This window comes from Pituophis catenifer, unplaced genomic scaffold, assembly GCF_029215685.1.
Source record: "Pituophis catenifer annectens isolate HBS135680 unplaced genomic scaffold, rPitCat1.0.hap2 SCAF_2, whole genome shotgun sequence".
In the NCBI taxonomy this organism is placed as follows: Eukaryota; Metazoa; Chordata; class Lepidosauria; order Squamata; family Colubridae; genus Pituophis; species Pituophis catenifer.
In genome coordinates this window covers 84621787-84637876 of record NW_027256882.1, presented here as the reverse complement: position 1 = coordinate 84637876, position 16090 = coordinate 84621787, and the positions used below count along the sequence as shown (strand labels likewise).

The 16090-nt window shown below is 39.1% G+C and overlaps 1 protein-coding gene across 1 annotated transcript in view; it reads left to right on the top strand.

Annotated features, from left to right (window-relative positions):
• Positions 1 to 16090, top strand: part of DOCK3 (dedicator of cytokinesis 3) — a 180406-nt gene that overhangs the window by 46002 nt on the left and 118314 nt on the right. Inside the window, exons 11-13 of the mRNA XM_070934373.1 lie at positions 911 to 992; positions 5629 to 5689; positions 8872 to 9019. Of these exons, the coding sequence (XP_070790474.1) occupies positions 911 to 992; positions 5629 to 5689; positions 8872 to 9019 (291 nt within the window). The remainder of the gene's footprint in view (positions 1 to 910; positions 993 to 5628; positions 5690 to 8871; positions 9020 to 16090) is intronic.

Sequence of the window (16090 nt, the reverse complement as noted above, 5' to 3'; positions counted from 1 at the left end):
CCCCTCTAAAGGGTTTACAGAGTCAGCATATTGCCCCCAGCAGTCTGGGTCCTCAATTTACCGACCTCAGAAGGATGAAAAACTGAGTCAGCCTTGAGCCAATCAGGATTGAACTGCTGGCAGTCAGCGGAATTAGCCTACAATACTGCTTTCTAACCACTGCGCCACCACAGTTCAGTACTGATACTTTCATTTAAAATCTTCATTTATGTAATATTTATATTTTTATTAATATAGTTATTACAAAATATAATTTTGAAATATTATGTCATGAATTATACTTTTACTGAAGTAGAAAAGTGCTCAACTAATTTGCTAGTGCTAGTTCTTTATTACAGTCATTGAACAAATTCTACAAGTAAACAAAATAAACAGTTTATGTTTCAAGTATAATACAAAACAGACCTAAAACTATAGCTAAATCACCAATCTGATCAGTAAAATTTAATAAACCGCAATGGTGACAGAGAACAACCTTGTCATGTTACATTCTCTATCTCACAGGACTTGGGTAGCTCATCATTAACAAGAGCTTGAGCCTTCTGTCTGTATAAATTGTTGCATTTCTTTTAAGAAATTCTCCCCAAAATCTATTTCTTCCACCAATATTAAAATACTTATGATGATGAAAATAATCCATGTCCAGTATTTTTCAAATTATTCACAGAATTTTATTAGATGCAGAAAGGCATTAATTAATGCAAGTTCAGAAGGTACATAAAAGTGTTATTCAGAAGGTCTTGCTAACTAATAGGATTTCAAAATGAGATGATATATGATCTTTCAATAAATTATTAATTTATTCAATAAATCAATTTGTTTAATAAATTATTAAATAAAATTTAATAATTCTGACTAGAATAAGATTAAATGAAGTATTAATTATAGACAAATCTTTCTTGCCTTTCAGTGAAAGATTTCTGGTAAGGTTGAACAAGAATGGGGGGGCCAAGAATCCAGAGAAGATTGATCGGATGTGTACACTTTTTACAGTAAGTAGCGCTTTATATTCTGTACTCTGTTTCTGACACAGTTGGTCATTTGCGAGTGATTAACATCTCTAAATTTATAATATCATAAATTTTGTAGAACATTGTTTTAAATACTTAAATGAAATATGAGCCAGCATCCTTAAAGATGCCAGCTGCTGTTTTGTGGTCTAGTAAGGAGCAACTGTGTGGACCATTCATAAACGATCTCAGGTCCTCTTGTCTTTGGAGAGTAATTAGAGTCTTGATTCTGTCCCAGTCATCGGCTCCATTTTAAGCAGCACAATTTTCAGTTTGCCTTTTCTTCCTTGGAAGTCCAGACTTCCTTTCTAAAATATTTGTGATTATGAGTTTTATGATTTAGCTTTTACACTATCTTTTAGCTATATGTCCAAATAATAGCATTGCTTTGCAATATTGCTTTGTAAAATGAGATGGGTACCATATAAATTTGATAATAAATAATGCAATATGTTCAAAGTATATGAAATGTGTAGGTTGAAAGCAGATAAGTATAGGGGCTATACTTTTAGATGTTCTAGAAGAAAAATAGATGTATTTAATAAAATATTAAAATTAATGATAATGTTCTTTATTATTTTTAGAAGAAGAAATACATTTTATATTTAGAAAACTAAGACTGAATTGTTTAGTTCTAACATATATGATCCCCTTCATGGATTACTGCCTTGTTGTGGTGAACGGACTTGTGTAGCTCAATGAAGCTATGAGCTATACTGTGTAGGGCCACCCAAGACAGACAGGTCATAGCAGAGAGTTCTGAAAAATGTGATCCACTGGAGAAGGAAATGGCAACCCATTCCAGTATCTTTGCCATGAAACCCCATGGACAGTACCAAAAGGAAAAAAGATATGACGCTGGAAGATGAGCCCCTCAGGTTGGAAGATGTCCAATATGCTACTGGGGAAGAGCAGAGGGCTAGTACTAGTAGCGCCAGAAAGAGTGAAGTGACTGGGCCAAAGCCGAAAGGACGCTCAGCTGCGGATGCATTTGGTGGTGAAAGGAAAGTCCAATGCTGTAAAGATTTTTTCTCCATAGGAACCTGCATGAATCAACACAAGCTGGACATGGTCAAACAAGAGATGACAAGACTGAACATCAACATCTTAGAAATCAGTGAACTAAAATGGACAGGAATGGGTGAATTTAATTCAAATGACCATCAGGTATACTACTGCAGGCAAGAATTCCTCCGAAGAAATGGAGTAGCCTTCATAATCAATAAAAGAATAGGAAAAGCAATACTGGGACACAATCCCCAAAATGATAGAATGATCTCAGCTCGAATCCAAGGCAAACCATTCAGTATCACAGTAATCCAAGTCTATGTCCAACCACTGATACTGAAGAGGATGAAATTGACCAGTTCTATTAAGCCCTACAGCACCTTATAGAATTAACACCAAAAAATGATGTCCTTATCATTATGGGGGATTGGAATGCTAAAGCAGGAAGCCAAAAGATAACCGGAATAACAGGCAAAATTGGCCTTGGAGTACAAAATGAAGCAGGGTGCAGGCCGATAGAATTTGGTCAAGAAAATACGATGGTCATAGCAACCACTCTTTTCCAACAACCAAAGAGACGACTCTACACATGGACATCACCAGACGGTCAACACAGAAATCAGATGGACTATGTGCTCTGCAGCCAAAGATGGAGAAGCTCTATACAGTCAGTAAAAACAAGACCAGAAGCTGACTGGCTCAGATCATGAGCTTCTCGTTGCAAAATTTAGGTTTAAATTGAAGAAAGTAGGGTTAAAGAACTAGGCCACTCAGGTATGAACTAAATCGTATCCCTGGTGAATATACAGTAGAGGTGACAAATAGATTTAAGGAATTAGATCTGATAGACAGAGTGCCTGAAGAACTATGGACAGAGGTTCGCAACATTGTACAAGAAGTAGCCACTAAAACAATCCCAAAGAAAAAGAAATTCAAGAAAGCAAAATGGTTGTCTGAGGAAGCTTTGCAAATAGCTGTTCTGCCCCAGCTCCGGATTCCCAAGGATATTGACATACACCAACGGTCCTTATCAAATTTATTATGTAGCAAGAATAAACCAAAGTCCGGCAAAGGTTGGCAACCAGCCCAGAAAACAAGATACGATAAGACTTTTCCAAAAACGCTCTGACGATAATTACAAGTTGTTTCCAGCAAGAAACTTACTAACGGCGTGTGACTTAAATAGGCTAAGGGAGTGGCCAATTATCCTCAAGCCTTACTCTCGAGGAGACCTCCTGTGTAGCCACTCCTGCCTTTTGGCAGCCCTGTGTACTCGAGCATTGAGGAGAGGCTCCTCCACTTCACTCTCTCCACTTGAAGGAACCTCTGGAGGTTCTGATAACCCTGGCTGAGTCTCTGCCTCTGGCACCACATCCTCTTCAGCCTCCTCGCTAACTGACACGAGCGCTAGCTGCGCCGCGACACCACATCACCCTCCTCGTCATCGGGATCAGCCACGATCCGCGCAGGCTGCTGGCGGGCCACAACACAGCTGAGGAAAGAAGGGAAGAGAAAGCAAGGGAGAAAGGGAAAGATACACCCAGTTGAATACAGAATTCCACAGAACAGCTAGAAGAGATAAGAATGCATTCTTAAATGAACAGTGCAAAGAAATAGAACAAAACAATAGAATAGGGAGGACCAGAGAATTCTTTAAGAAAATTGGAGATACGAAGGGAACTTTTCATGCAAAGATGGGCATAATAAAGGACCAAAATGGCAGGGACCTAACAGACGCAGAAGAGAGGTGGCAAAATTATACAGAACAACTATACAAGAACAAGCTTAATATCCCTGATAACCATGATGGGATGGTCACTGACCTAGAGCCAGACATCCTAGAATGCAAAATCAAATGGGCCTTAGGACATATGAGCAACAACAAAGCTTGTGGAGGTGATGGTATTCCAGCTGAGCTATTCAAAATCTTAGAAGACGATGCAGTAAAAGTGCTACGCTCAATTTGCCAGCAAATTTGGAAAACTAAACAGTGGCCACAGGATTGGAAAAGGTCAGTTTACATTCCAATTCCAAAGAAAGGCTATGCCAAATAATGTTCAAACTATCACACCATTGCACTCATTTCACATGACTAATAAAGTTATGCTTAAAATCCTACAAGCTAGGCTCCAGCAGTATGTGGATCGAGAACTACCAGAAGTACAGGCAGGATTTCGAAGAGGCAGAGGAACTAGAGATCAAATTGCCAACATACGCTGGATCATGGAGAAAGCTAGGGAGTTCCAGAAGAACATCTGCTTCTGCTTCATTGACTATGCTAAAGCCTTTTATTGTGTGGATCATAACAAACTGAGGCAAGTTCTTAAAGAGATGGGAGTACCAGACCATCTTATTTATCTCTTGAGAAACCTATATGCGGGTCAAGAAGCAACAATGAGAACTGGACACAGAACCACTCATTGTTAATTGGGAAAGGCAAGGCTGTTACCCTGCCTATTTAACTTATATGCAGAGCACATCATGAGAAAGGCAGGGCTAGATGAATCAAAAGTTGGAGTTAAGATTGCTGGGAGAAATATCAACAACCTCAGATATGGAGATGATACCACTCTAATGGCAGAAAGCAAAGAGGAACTAAAGAGCCTCTTGATGCGGGTGAAGAAGGAGAGTGCAAAAGTTGGCTTGAAACTCAACATTAAGAAAACTAAGATCATGGCATCCAGCCCTCTCAATTCCTGGCAAATAGATGGGGAAGAAATGGAGGTAGTGACAGATTTTATTTTCCTAAGCTCCAAGATCACTGCAGGTGGGGACTGGTGCCAAGAAATTAAAAGACACTTGATCCTGGGGAGGAAAGCTATGGCAAATCTAGACAGCATACTAAAAAGCCGAGACATCACCCTGCCAACAAAAGTGCATATAATCAAGGCTATGATTTTCCCAGTTGCAATGTATGGCTGTGAAAGTTGGACCATAAGAAAGGCTGAGCGCCAAAGAATTGAGACCTTTGAACTATGGCGCTGGAGAAGACTCCTATGAGTTCCTTTGGACTACAAGGCGATCAAACCGGTCAGTCCTAGAGGAGATCAACCCTGACTGCTCTTTAGAAAGCCAGATCTTGAAAAAGAAACTCAAATATTTTGGCCACCTAATGAGAAGGAAGGACTCACTGGAGAAGAGTCTAATGCTGGGAAAGATTGAGGGCAAAGGAAGAAGGGGACGACAGAGAATGAGGTGGCTGGATGGAGTAATTGAAGCAGTTGGTGTGATCTTAAATAGACTCCAGAGGATGGTAGAGGACAGGAGGGCCTGGAGGAAAATTGTCCATGGGGGTCGTGATGGGTCAGACACATATATACACACAACAACGTATATAATTAGGTGTAGACTTTCATGTTATTTTGAAAGAGAAATCATTGAAAAACTTCAATTTCCAGAAATTGTTTAATATTGTTTAGAATAATGAGATACCATTTGGAAATTTCTGTATTTTTGTTTTCATTTTTGTTTCCTTTTTCCCTAATGCCTAGTCTTTCATATCCTTTTGTGGGAGTTTGTAAGAAACATAGAGGCTGCTTTTCTGAAATGTAAATATAGTTTAGAAATGTTGCTAATTTATTTTTTCTTTTGCATCTTTCCTATTTATAAGGACCTTGGCAGCAAAGATATGAAGAAAGATTTGTACATAGTAGCCCATGTAATCCGAATAGGTACAGTATGCCTTATTAAAATGCATTTGCATTTTTTGTTTAAACAACAGAAATAACATATGATATGCTCTGTTATATAAGTTGTGATAGTTTCTCTGTCTGCTGGAGACAATAACAGAAGATCACTTATGTTTTATTACTAATTGCTAAAGACTTCTGAATTATAAGCATACTCACTAAATGTTTTAATGCAATGGAAGGATATTTTAATATATCTATTCCAACATATTGTATGTGTTATTTTTATGTTTATAAATAAATCTATTAGAAAGGATAATAACATACTTCTGGCAGTGCCTATCTCAATTATATTTGGCTTATCTTGATTTCTTTCAGTCCCTGCTATTTAAGATTGCCCTGCCTTGAAAAAGATTTGGAAAAAGTGTTTTGGAAAGTGTGGAGCTCAGGTTCAGACCTTCTTTAAAGCAGTTGAATCTTCATTGTAATTACCAATCAGCCCTACTGATTTTCAGGGTTGAGCTGAAGGCTGGAAAAAACACCATATTCCCAAAAATATTTGTGAGCAAATATTTAATCAAAGACAGCTTCAGTATCTAATGGAGCAAATTTTATTATTATTAATAAATAATATTATATCATTTTAATTTCAGTATTAAAGTATTTTTGCTCCTGAATTAAAAAAAAAAAAACCTATGGAAATTGGCCATTAGTTTGTCTAACTGTATTTCTGTAAAACCTAGGAATCCACAAGAATTTGATGGGGATCATAAGATAACAGACGCAAAAAAATCCTACTGGATTACATTGGTCTTCCTTCTGTCTGCAAGGAGTTTGATTAAGAGATGGGTGGCTGCTTTTCCCCCAGAACTAGTTGAGGTTTTTTCATCTATATCAGGGGTGTCAAACTCAAGGCCTGGGGCCCGGATCTGGCCACAGAGTGCTTAGATCTGGCCCCCGGGGCCGCCCTGGAAACAGTGAAGGACTGGCTCACAGTGCCTCTGCCAGTGAAAATGGACCTACGGAGGCTGTCACAGCCGAAAATGTAACTCGGGTGCCCGTTTTTGCTGGCAGAGCATGTGGGCCACCACAGGTGCCCCGACATTAGTAATGTTGAGCTGGCCACGCCCAACCTGGCCACACATCCCCCGACCCCTGAGGCCAAACACAACCCTGATGCGGCCCTCAATAAAGTAGAGTTTGACACCCCTGATCTATATGCACATTCTATCTGACTTTCTGCCTGCCCACAGAATCTGAAAAACATTTTCTCATAAGCTGTCCTTATTTTCTAAAGAATAGCCAGAAAATTAAAAGGGACCGTTGCGGTTGACAAAATTTGTGAACACAGAGAGCTTGAAATCCAACAGAAAATTTTAATTTGCTTAGCAGCACCAGATTAATGGCTATGTCGTTTCCTCTTATCCCTGTCAAAGATGTTGGACTTCCTTTTCTTGATTTTTGCTTGGTTATTACTTTGTCCCAAATAAAACAAAAAGACAGGATGATTTTAAAAGATTACAAGTGTAAGGTCAGCTTGCGTGCAGTTCATGTATACCTCAAATTCCTTTACAGTGGGACCTGCTTTAGTGTAAAACAGATATGAGAATTATCTTTGTGCATTGCATTATAATTTTCAGCAGCTTGAATCCTATGGCAGCTTTCTACTCAAAAATATGTTTTGTGTAAATCTAATTGAAAATAATGGATAGCTAGGAGAGTGAATGCAAAAGCAGGCAGGCAGGCAGAAAGAAGATGACTGTTTATGTGGCTCAGCCAGGCATTCATAATAGAAAAAAACACGATGTAATTGCATCATGTTAATTCATAAATGGTACAGTAATTAGTACATCCATTTTTGTGAAATTCAGATGACTGTAATGTAGAATTTGCATAAATTAAAACAAGGATGAGTTTTGTGTTACTGCTTATTTTCTATCACTAGAAGTTTGTCTCATGATCAGGAGTTATGGGAATTTTTTTTATTTTTACTGATAGGTTCTGTAACCTTTAGATAAGAACCCTTCATTAGATAAGAAAGAAGTGAAAGGGGCATCCGTAAGGATATGGAGATTGCAGAGAAACTGAATAAATTCTTTGCAACTTTCTTTACTGTAGAAGGTAAAAGATAGATCCTTGAAGCCTGTATTGAGTTTCTCAGGGAGAAAATCAGAGCAAATTAAGTAATTTGATAAAACAATCTGGAATATTTTGCAAAAGTAAAGAATTTAAAGAATTCTTGAGTGTTGATGACTTGAGTATCAGATGTAAAATTGCTGATTTCCCTGCAAGAATATTTAATTTATCTCTAAAATTGAGTTCAGTGCTAGAGAATGAAAGTGTAGTTCCTTAAAGATCTGTGCTGAGATCAGTGCTTTTATAGTTTATGGACAAATTGTCTTGGAATAAGCAGTAAATTGACAGGGTAAGCAGTAGATTATATCAAACTATTTAGGGTAATTAAATCTAAAATTTATGATACAGTTCTGGAGATTTTTTTTTGTTTTTTTTTTTGAAGTATAGCAAAATGGTAAATGAAACAACAAATACAGTTCAATTAAAGCAAGTGTAAAGTGATGCGCATTGGGTCACACATCCCATTTCACATATAGATTTATGTACTTTGGGTTGTCTTACCCAAACTAATAAGGAAGGTGATCTTGAGATTTTAGCAGATAGTTCAATAAAATCACAATTCAATGTGCAGCAACTGAGAAAAAGCAAATGTCATATTCAGCATTGTCAGGAAAGAGATTAAAAATAAAACTGTCAAGTTTTAATCTGCTTCCACTAATATATTTTGGATAGAACTTTTGGGACCTCGTAGCATAGAAAGAAAGGCACCTGAGGAAGATATGATTGAATCATGCATAACCTGGAAAAATGTTTATGACACTATTTATTCCCCTTCTCTTGAAACACTAGGACCCAGATTAATCCAATGAAATTGATTGGAAACAGACTGAGAAATTTTTTAAAAAATATTTAACATAATTAACCTATGGAATTTAAGACAAAAGATAAATTGATAGCCACTGATATTTAAAATGGACTGGATAAATTCATGGGATGGCTATCGGCCTCAAGAGTTGTGGGCAGCATGGCTCTCAAACAACTTACAGGGAACATGCTGGAAGAAGACATCTAGCTAAATCTAGCTGTAAGAAACAAAATTCTGGAATGAATAGCCTGATTCAGAAGAGCTTTTCTTCTGTTTGTTTTAGGACGTATGTTACTAAATGACTCAAGAAAGGGTCCATCTCACCTCTATTACCGTCGTCCATATGGCTGTGCTGTATTGAGTGTCTTGGATGTAATTCCATCTATTTCTGAACTCAAAGAAGAAAAGGATTTTGTTCTCAAAGTTTACACGTAAGTTTATTTAGTTGAAGCATTTAGTGACACATTTAGAGTCAATATTAGTGTGATGAGTAGCTGTATAAAATTGGTTTAATAAGTAAATGATCAGAAATGCCACGATATGTTAATGTCAAGTCTATTATTCTGATATGTAAAATATAGGTACTGTAGTCACAGTTTAGGATATGCTTTTTAAAAATATTAATCAAACAATTAAAATGTATTATCTATGACAAGCGAATTTGTGACTAACATATCTGATTGCAACACTTCAGATCTAAAGTTGAAAGTTGCTTTGAAGAGGTATATATTCTACACCTATTAGCATCTCCTTAAAGAGGCTATAATTTTTACTCAAATTATTTGGTAGCCACATTACTACAGGAAACAGCAAATAATTTGTAGGCAAATGGAGAACTCTTTTATGATGGCAGATACAGGGGAAAAAAATTATTATATGTATATGAAATCTTAATCTGTTCACCGCCCTGAGTCCTTCGGGAGAAGGGCGGTATAGAAATTCAATAAATAAATAATAAATAAATAAATAAATAAATAAATAAATAAATAAATAAATAAATAAATAAATAAATAAATAAATAAAAAGATGAATTGCTTCTAAGTCATATAAAAGCTCCAAGTACATTTTTAGAAGCTCTCAAATCCATCCAAATAATCTCACTGAATTTAAGTGACAGAGGGACAATGTTTAAAGTGACTTTTATCTATTGTTTAATTGTTTAATTAATGACTAAAATAGGCTCATCATTTAAACAGCTATATTTTTCTTGAATCTCCTAAGGACATTTCCAGACTGAGCTGCCAAAATTGAGCAACCATATATACACATAATTAATATATGTGCAATATGTGTGTATGTTTATATGTATATAAGAGTAGGAATGCTAAAACTTTATATCCATTAAATATCCTCAAGAGCACAAATCATGAAAAATAGTGAAATGTTTAGATCTAAACATTACAATATTACCACCGGGTCTCCACCAGTCCTTATAAGATTTTTTTTTTGGGGGGGGGGAGGATCCATTCTCAGTTGATAAAATAAAATAAAATAAAATAATAAAATAATTGTATGTTATCTCTTATTCAATAGTTGGCTAATATTGATGTTACCTAGTTTGGGTAATGAGATATCTTTAAGAAAACAACCAAGTTCAGAAAGCACCAAGGACTCCTTATTTCAACTTTGAGCTACAAATATTCTCCATTATTGGATATAATTTTCATAGTAATGAGAGACATGAGTCAAAATTAATCATGGGATTTCTAACCAATCTGCTCCCAAAGGTGCTTTTTCAAAAGTCAATTGGACTTCCTTTGTTTTTGCTTGTCATTTAAGATGCTTCTCATGTAAGAAGCTTCTTCAGTTCTGAATGAATGGTGGAGAATGGAAGGATTTATATTCCTTGCAGTCATCTGGTTGTTGAACATTCGTTCTGAAAGTTGTTGAGGCCACTTGGAGGTTTATCTGTGCCCTCAGGGTCATCTGAATAACGCAAATGGGTGTGGAACCTTCTGTGTTGTAAACAGGAGCCAGGGGGTGTTGTATCCTTCCTGCTGGAGCGAGCTGTTCAATCTTAATGTAGATGGCCTCTTCCAAACCAGTGGTCCTCTCTGTCCAGAATGTGGGCTTTGCTGTCTTCAAAAGAGTGCCTTTGTCTTTCAAGTGCAGATGGACTACTCAATCTTGTCCTGATGGGTTCTCCTTTGTTGTGTCATGCACTTGTGAAATAGTTGTTTTGTTTCTCCTATGTACAGATCTACATGTTTCACTATATTGTACTGCATATATCACATTGTTCAGTTTGCGTCTGAGTTTTATCCTTAGGGTTGATAAGCTTTTGCCATAGTGTATTTTTGGGTTTAAAGTGTGGATGTATATTGTGTTGGTTGAAAATCCTCCGGAGCTTTTCCAATGTTCCTGCAACGTATGGAATGACAATGTTGCTTCGTTTGTTGCTCTCTTCTTTGTCTGTTATGGAGAAGCTCCTGCTTGGTCTTTTGGATTTGATGAAGGTCCAATTGGGATAGTCACAAGTTTTGAGGGCCTCCTTGACACGTTTTAGCTCTTTTTCTTTTCCATCTTTGTGTGTAGGCAACTTTCAGCCTGGTGATGTAGGATTCTGATCACTTCCATTTTGTGCTGGTGAGAAAATGTAAATAGTGATCTGTGTGTGGGGGTTTTATGTAAACTTCAGTGTTAAGGCTTCCTTAATGTGTATTGCACAGTTCAAGAAGGCCAGACTATTTTCCTTAAAATCTTCCTGAGTAAACTTAATGTATCTGTTCACAGAGTTGGTGTGTTTGGCGAAGGCTTTCAATTCCTGTGCTTTAATCTTGACCCAAGTATCATTGATATACTTATATATAGTGGGTGGAATTCCTGTAAAGGAATTTAGGGCATTGGTTTCTAACCAATCTATTGTTTCTTAAAAGCAACATTTAGAGAAAAACTAATTATTCTGTAATTGTAGTTATTGTGAAAACTATCATACTAATCACTAGATATAAAATCAACATAGAAATATTTAGGGATATTCTTTTATCTCTATGGATTTAATATCTAGCTTATCCTATATGTAGGTATTATGTGGCATACTTCTGAAATACCACAATTCATTATAGTCAGGATTTGTATATCAAAGTCTTCTGGCATGGAGGAAAAGGAATTAGTTATTTCTCAAGTTGAGAAACTCAGTTCTAAGTTTCTTTTTCCCTCATTTCCCTAGGTCATTCCCACATCTCATTACAAATACCTACCTTACATATTTTAAAATAATTCTGTATGAAACTCCATTGAGCAGGTCACAAAGCAAAGTTCACACTATTATAGTTGTGTCCTGATATTACATGCAAATATATAGGGGAAGAATTTTGTGTAATCATATTGCGACCCAGTTTTTTCATTCCCCACGCTACCCCCATGAATGTCTAGATTTATTTTATTTTTTCACTTTGCTAAGTATATTATTTTTGCACTGTATTGCTTGTGCTCATATTATGATCAGAATATCTGTCACCACTGGGAAATACTTGCTTCTATGCTTCCATGTTCAACATGAGATATTGTAATTTTTCATTAAAAGCAATCATATTTGTGTAGGTCCACTTCCTTTATTGGGATGAATCAGAGTAGTACAAAAGATTATGCAAGCTTTGAAGTTTTCGTCAGGCAGCTGAATTCTGCATTTCAAAGTCATTTCCAAGGAGGTTTTACTTTACATACATAATTCATACTGGGTTTGTTGGCATTAGATTATACTTAGCATCTTCATGAGGGAAAAAGGCTTTTTAACATACATTCTCTTTCCCCCATAGCAAAACCTTACCATCCAGCTAACAGAGTTTTTGTTCTTTTGGAAAGTGCAGGCAGTTCTCTAGAGAGGGGAAATAATCAAGAAACTAAGGATTAGAGCTCTCCATCTTTAATAACAGGAAAATATGTAAGAAACTGGAAAAAAGTCAAGAAACAAGCAGGCTCAGAATATAATAGAAAATATTTAACAAGTTTAGTTAAAAATATTGCCAGGGATAATTTTTACTTACTTTGATAGCGTATACTTACAAATATTTTGTCTCTGGAATTTACAAGCTTAGTATTTCTATTTTCCAAATTAAATGGTGTATATATGGTACAGTGAGAGCATATGCACCAAAGACAAATTCCTTGTGTGTCCAATCACACTTGGCCAATAAAGAATTCTGTTCTGTTCTGTTCTGTTCTGTTCTGTTCTGTTCTGTTCTGTTCTATTTTATTTTCCATAGCGATGCTCAGCAGTTCATTGGTGGGTTCTCTCATATTCGCTTGATAGAGACTGAGAGTGTAGTGTATCTTTAAATTTTCTTGTCTGACCACGCCTCCTGGTTCCTCTGCTTGTCAGTTATTTCTCTCAGTCTGAGGTATAGAGACGTGAGTAGTTTAGCTGTGCTCGCAGATTGCGAGATTTCTTGTTTTCTTTCTTAGGGTAGTTAGTGTTAATAGGTGTAAATATTGTAAATAGTTTAGAATTTTTTAGATTAGGCTGAGGGAGGGAAATGGAAGGATTGAGTTGCTGCGCCTGCAGCCTGTCTTTTGCTGCTGGTGTGGGCGGGTCGCTGGGGATCCGGCTTGACTCCCCCGCCAATTTTTTGTTTCTTTAAGCAGCAATTGGAGCGTTTTTTCTTAAAAAAAGACCTTCACACAGCCTGGGAGGCTGTTTTATTGGCCGCCAGTGTGTGTGTGGGATTTCTGGTCTGCTGGGTTTCCCGCCGCCACCATTTGCTCCCTCCTCAACATGGCAGCTACAGAGTACCTGCTCGGGGCCCCGAGTCACACTCTGTCATTTTGAATCGCCTCACAGCGCTTTAGGGGGCTTATTGCTTCTTGCGCTTGGATCGCCAGACTCTCTGAGGAATGGTTCGTCATGTTGTGAGTAGAAGAGGACGGTCTGTGGCTTCTGTACTGCACGCCATTTTGGGATACCATTTTGTGAGCAGGCGGCCATTTGGGGATAATATTTTCCCGCCTTTTATTCTGGGGCCATCTTTGGCAAGGCTTTCACCTGTGGCATATTACTTTCTACTGTTTGCTGTTTGGCTTGTCCTCAGTCACAAAGCAGTCTATTGAATCTATTTAATATTGACTTCCTGTCACTGCCTGTCAGTGTTGCTGGGTCTGACAAGGACTTATATACAGAAATGGCTGACCAAGAATTTTCTTCTGATTCAGAGCAGGCCCCAGATACACCTAGACCCAGGAAGGCAACTAAAAAGAGCTCTAAGCCTTCTTCTTCCAAGTCCAAATCTGTTTCCAGCAGGTCCCACTCTGCTTCTTTCTCCACTGACAAGGAGGAACAGAGAAGGCATAAGGCCTTGGAGAGACAATTCTCAAAGGCACAAAAGAAAGCTCAGGAGGGGGTGGAAGTTCTCCCAGTTGTCAGGGAGACAGCACCTGTGAGTCACCAGTCTGTAGAGCTTCAGTGTCCTCAAATTCCTCCTCAAGCTCCTCAAACATCACTTCCTAGTTCTCAGGAGGATATTCAGGGTATTTCACAAGGGGTCTCTGCCTTAGTAGACCAGGACCTTCTGCGACCTTTACCCCCACTGCTGCAGGGCTCCACCCACAGGAAGGGCTAGGTTGGCCTCCTCAATTTGATTTCCAAACCCTTTTTACTGATGCGTTGGCCAAGGCTATTGCTTCTGGGCTTCATCATGGGGGTCAAGGGACAGGAATACCGGCTTAGCATGTACCAGTTGCCCCTCCTCCCATGTCTGCACCAGTGGCTCAGGTGCAAACGGAGGTGGTTAGTAGTGATGATTCCGGGGCTGGAGACGCAGATCAAGGGGATCCTGAGTTCTCAGAAGATGAGGAGGTTATGCAGGACAGACCAGCATTCTCCACCTTATTCCGGCCTGAGGTCTTCAAGACCCTACTTAGAAAGGCCAAGATTGCAACCAACATGGGCACGATTGTTAATCCCGCTGACCAGGGCCAGGGGGGAATTCAACCTCATGGGGAGTTATTTGCAGTAAGTGCGCCCGACCAGGATTTTATTCCTTGTCCTGAGCTATTTAAAAATGTAATCAAAAGACAATGGAAATCTCCAGGTGTTCTGTCGGCTCCTAGCGGGCACGATAAGAGACTATATTGTGCTGACCCGGTGTTAGAGGGTCTACTTGGTCTTCCGACTGTGGATCCTCCGGTGGTCAGCTTGTCATCCTCCACAGTTTTGTCTACTGATACTGTGGAGGTTTTGAAGTCAGATGACAGAAGGGCGGAGGTAACGTTTAGGAAAACGCACCAAGCGGCCACTTGGGCTGTAAAGGCAGCAACCTCTGCATCATTTTTTAATAGGGCCACCCTGATTTGGCTTCGCCAGTTACAGGAGAGGCTTCCTCCTGATGACATCAGGATCAAACAGGACCTTAGCAAGTTAATAGCTGCCACAGAATATTCTGCAGATGCATCGTTAGATGCGGCCAGATTTGCAGCCAGAGCAATGGCCTCCACTGTAACCTCTCGTAGGTTACTTTGGCTTAAGCCTTGGAAGGCTGATACCAAATCCAAATGGAAGTTGGCTTCCGCACCATATCTGGGTTCCTCCCTCTTTGGGTCAGCTTTAGATCCAATTTTGGTGGAGGGCAGAGATAAGAAAAAAGTATTACCGGTTTCATATAACAGGCTGGAACATAGGTTCACTCCTTATGGTCACCGGCAGCCCTTTCGTGCAGAGTCAGGGCCCAGTGGGTCCTAATATAATAGATCCTTCTCTCAAGGGTTTGACCGTTCAGCCAGTAGGCAGGGCTTTAGGGACTGGGGTAGGTACCAGTCTACCTCCAAGTGTCCGTTCAGAGGCACAGGTTCTAGGGCCACTAAGCGAGGCAAATGACTCTCCGTTCGACTTTCCCATTGGCGGGCAGTTACATCATTTTCTTCCCCAGTGGGAAACCACCACATCAGACGTCTGGGTTCTATGGATGGTGGAAAAGGGACTGCTGTTGGAATTTCGAAACATCCCCAAGGATTTCTTCATCGCTCCCCAGTTTCCTGTCACAGGGACAGGCAGGACAATATGAAGGCAGAGATCCAGCATCTGCTGGAAATTGGTACCAGAGAGAGTACCGGCGGAACAGGAGTGGACAGGTGTCTACTCCATTTTGTTCCTGGTGGCCAAGTCCTCTGGGGGTTGGAGGGCCATCTTGAACCTCAAATACCTCAACACCTTTATTCGTTACAAGAGATTCAAGATGCAGTCCCTCAAGACCATCCTGGACTGCATTCCGAAAGGGGACTTTATGACCTCCTTGGATCTCCAAGAGGCATACCTGCATGTACTGATCCATCCTCACCATCGCAGGTATCTCAGGTTTACGTATGCCGACTGGCATTACCAGTACCGAGCAATGCTGTTCGGTCTATCTTCCGCACCACGGACATTCACCAAACTTCTTGCCACTGTGGCTGCTTCCCTTCGCCTGGTCCCCATTTGAATTCTCTGTTATCTAGACGATATTTTAATTCTGTCTCCTTCCCACCATCAAGCTCATCAGGATTTGCGGACCGTCTGTCGTATCCTGGATCTC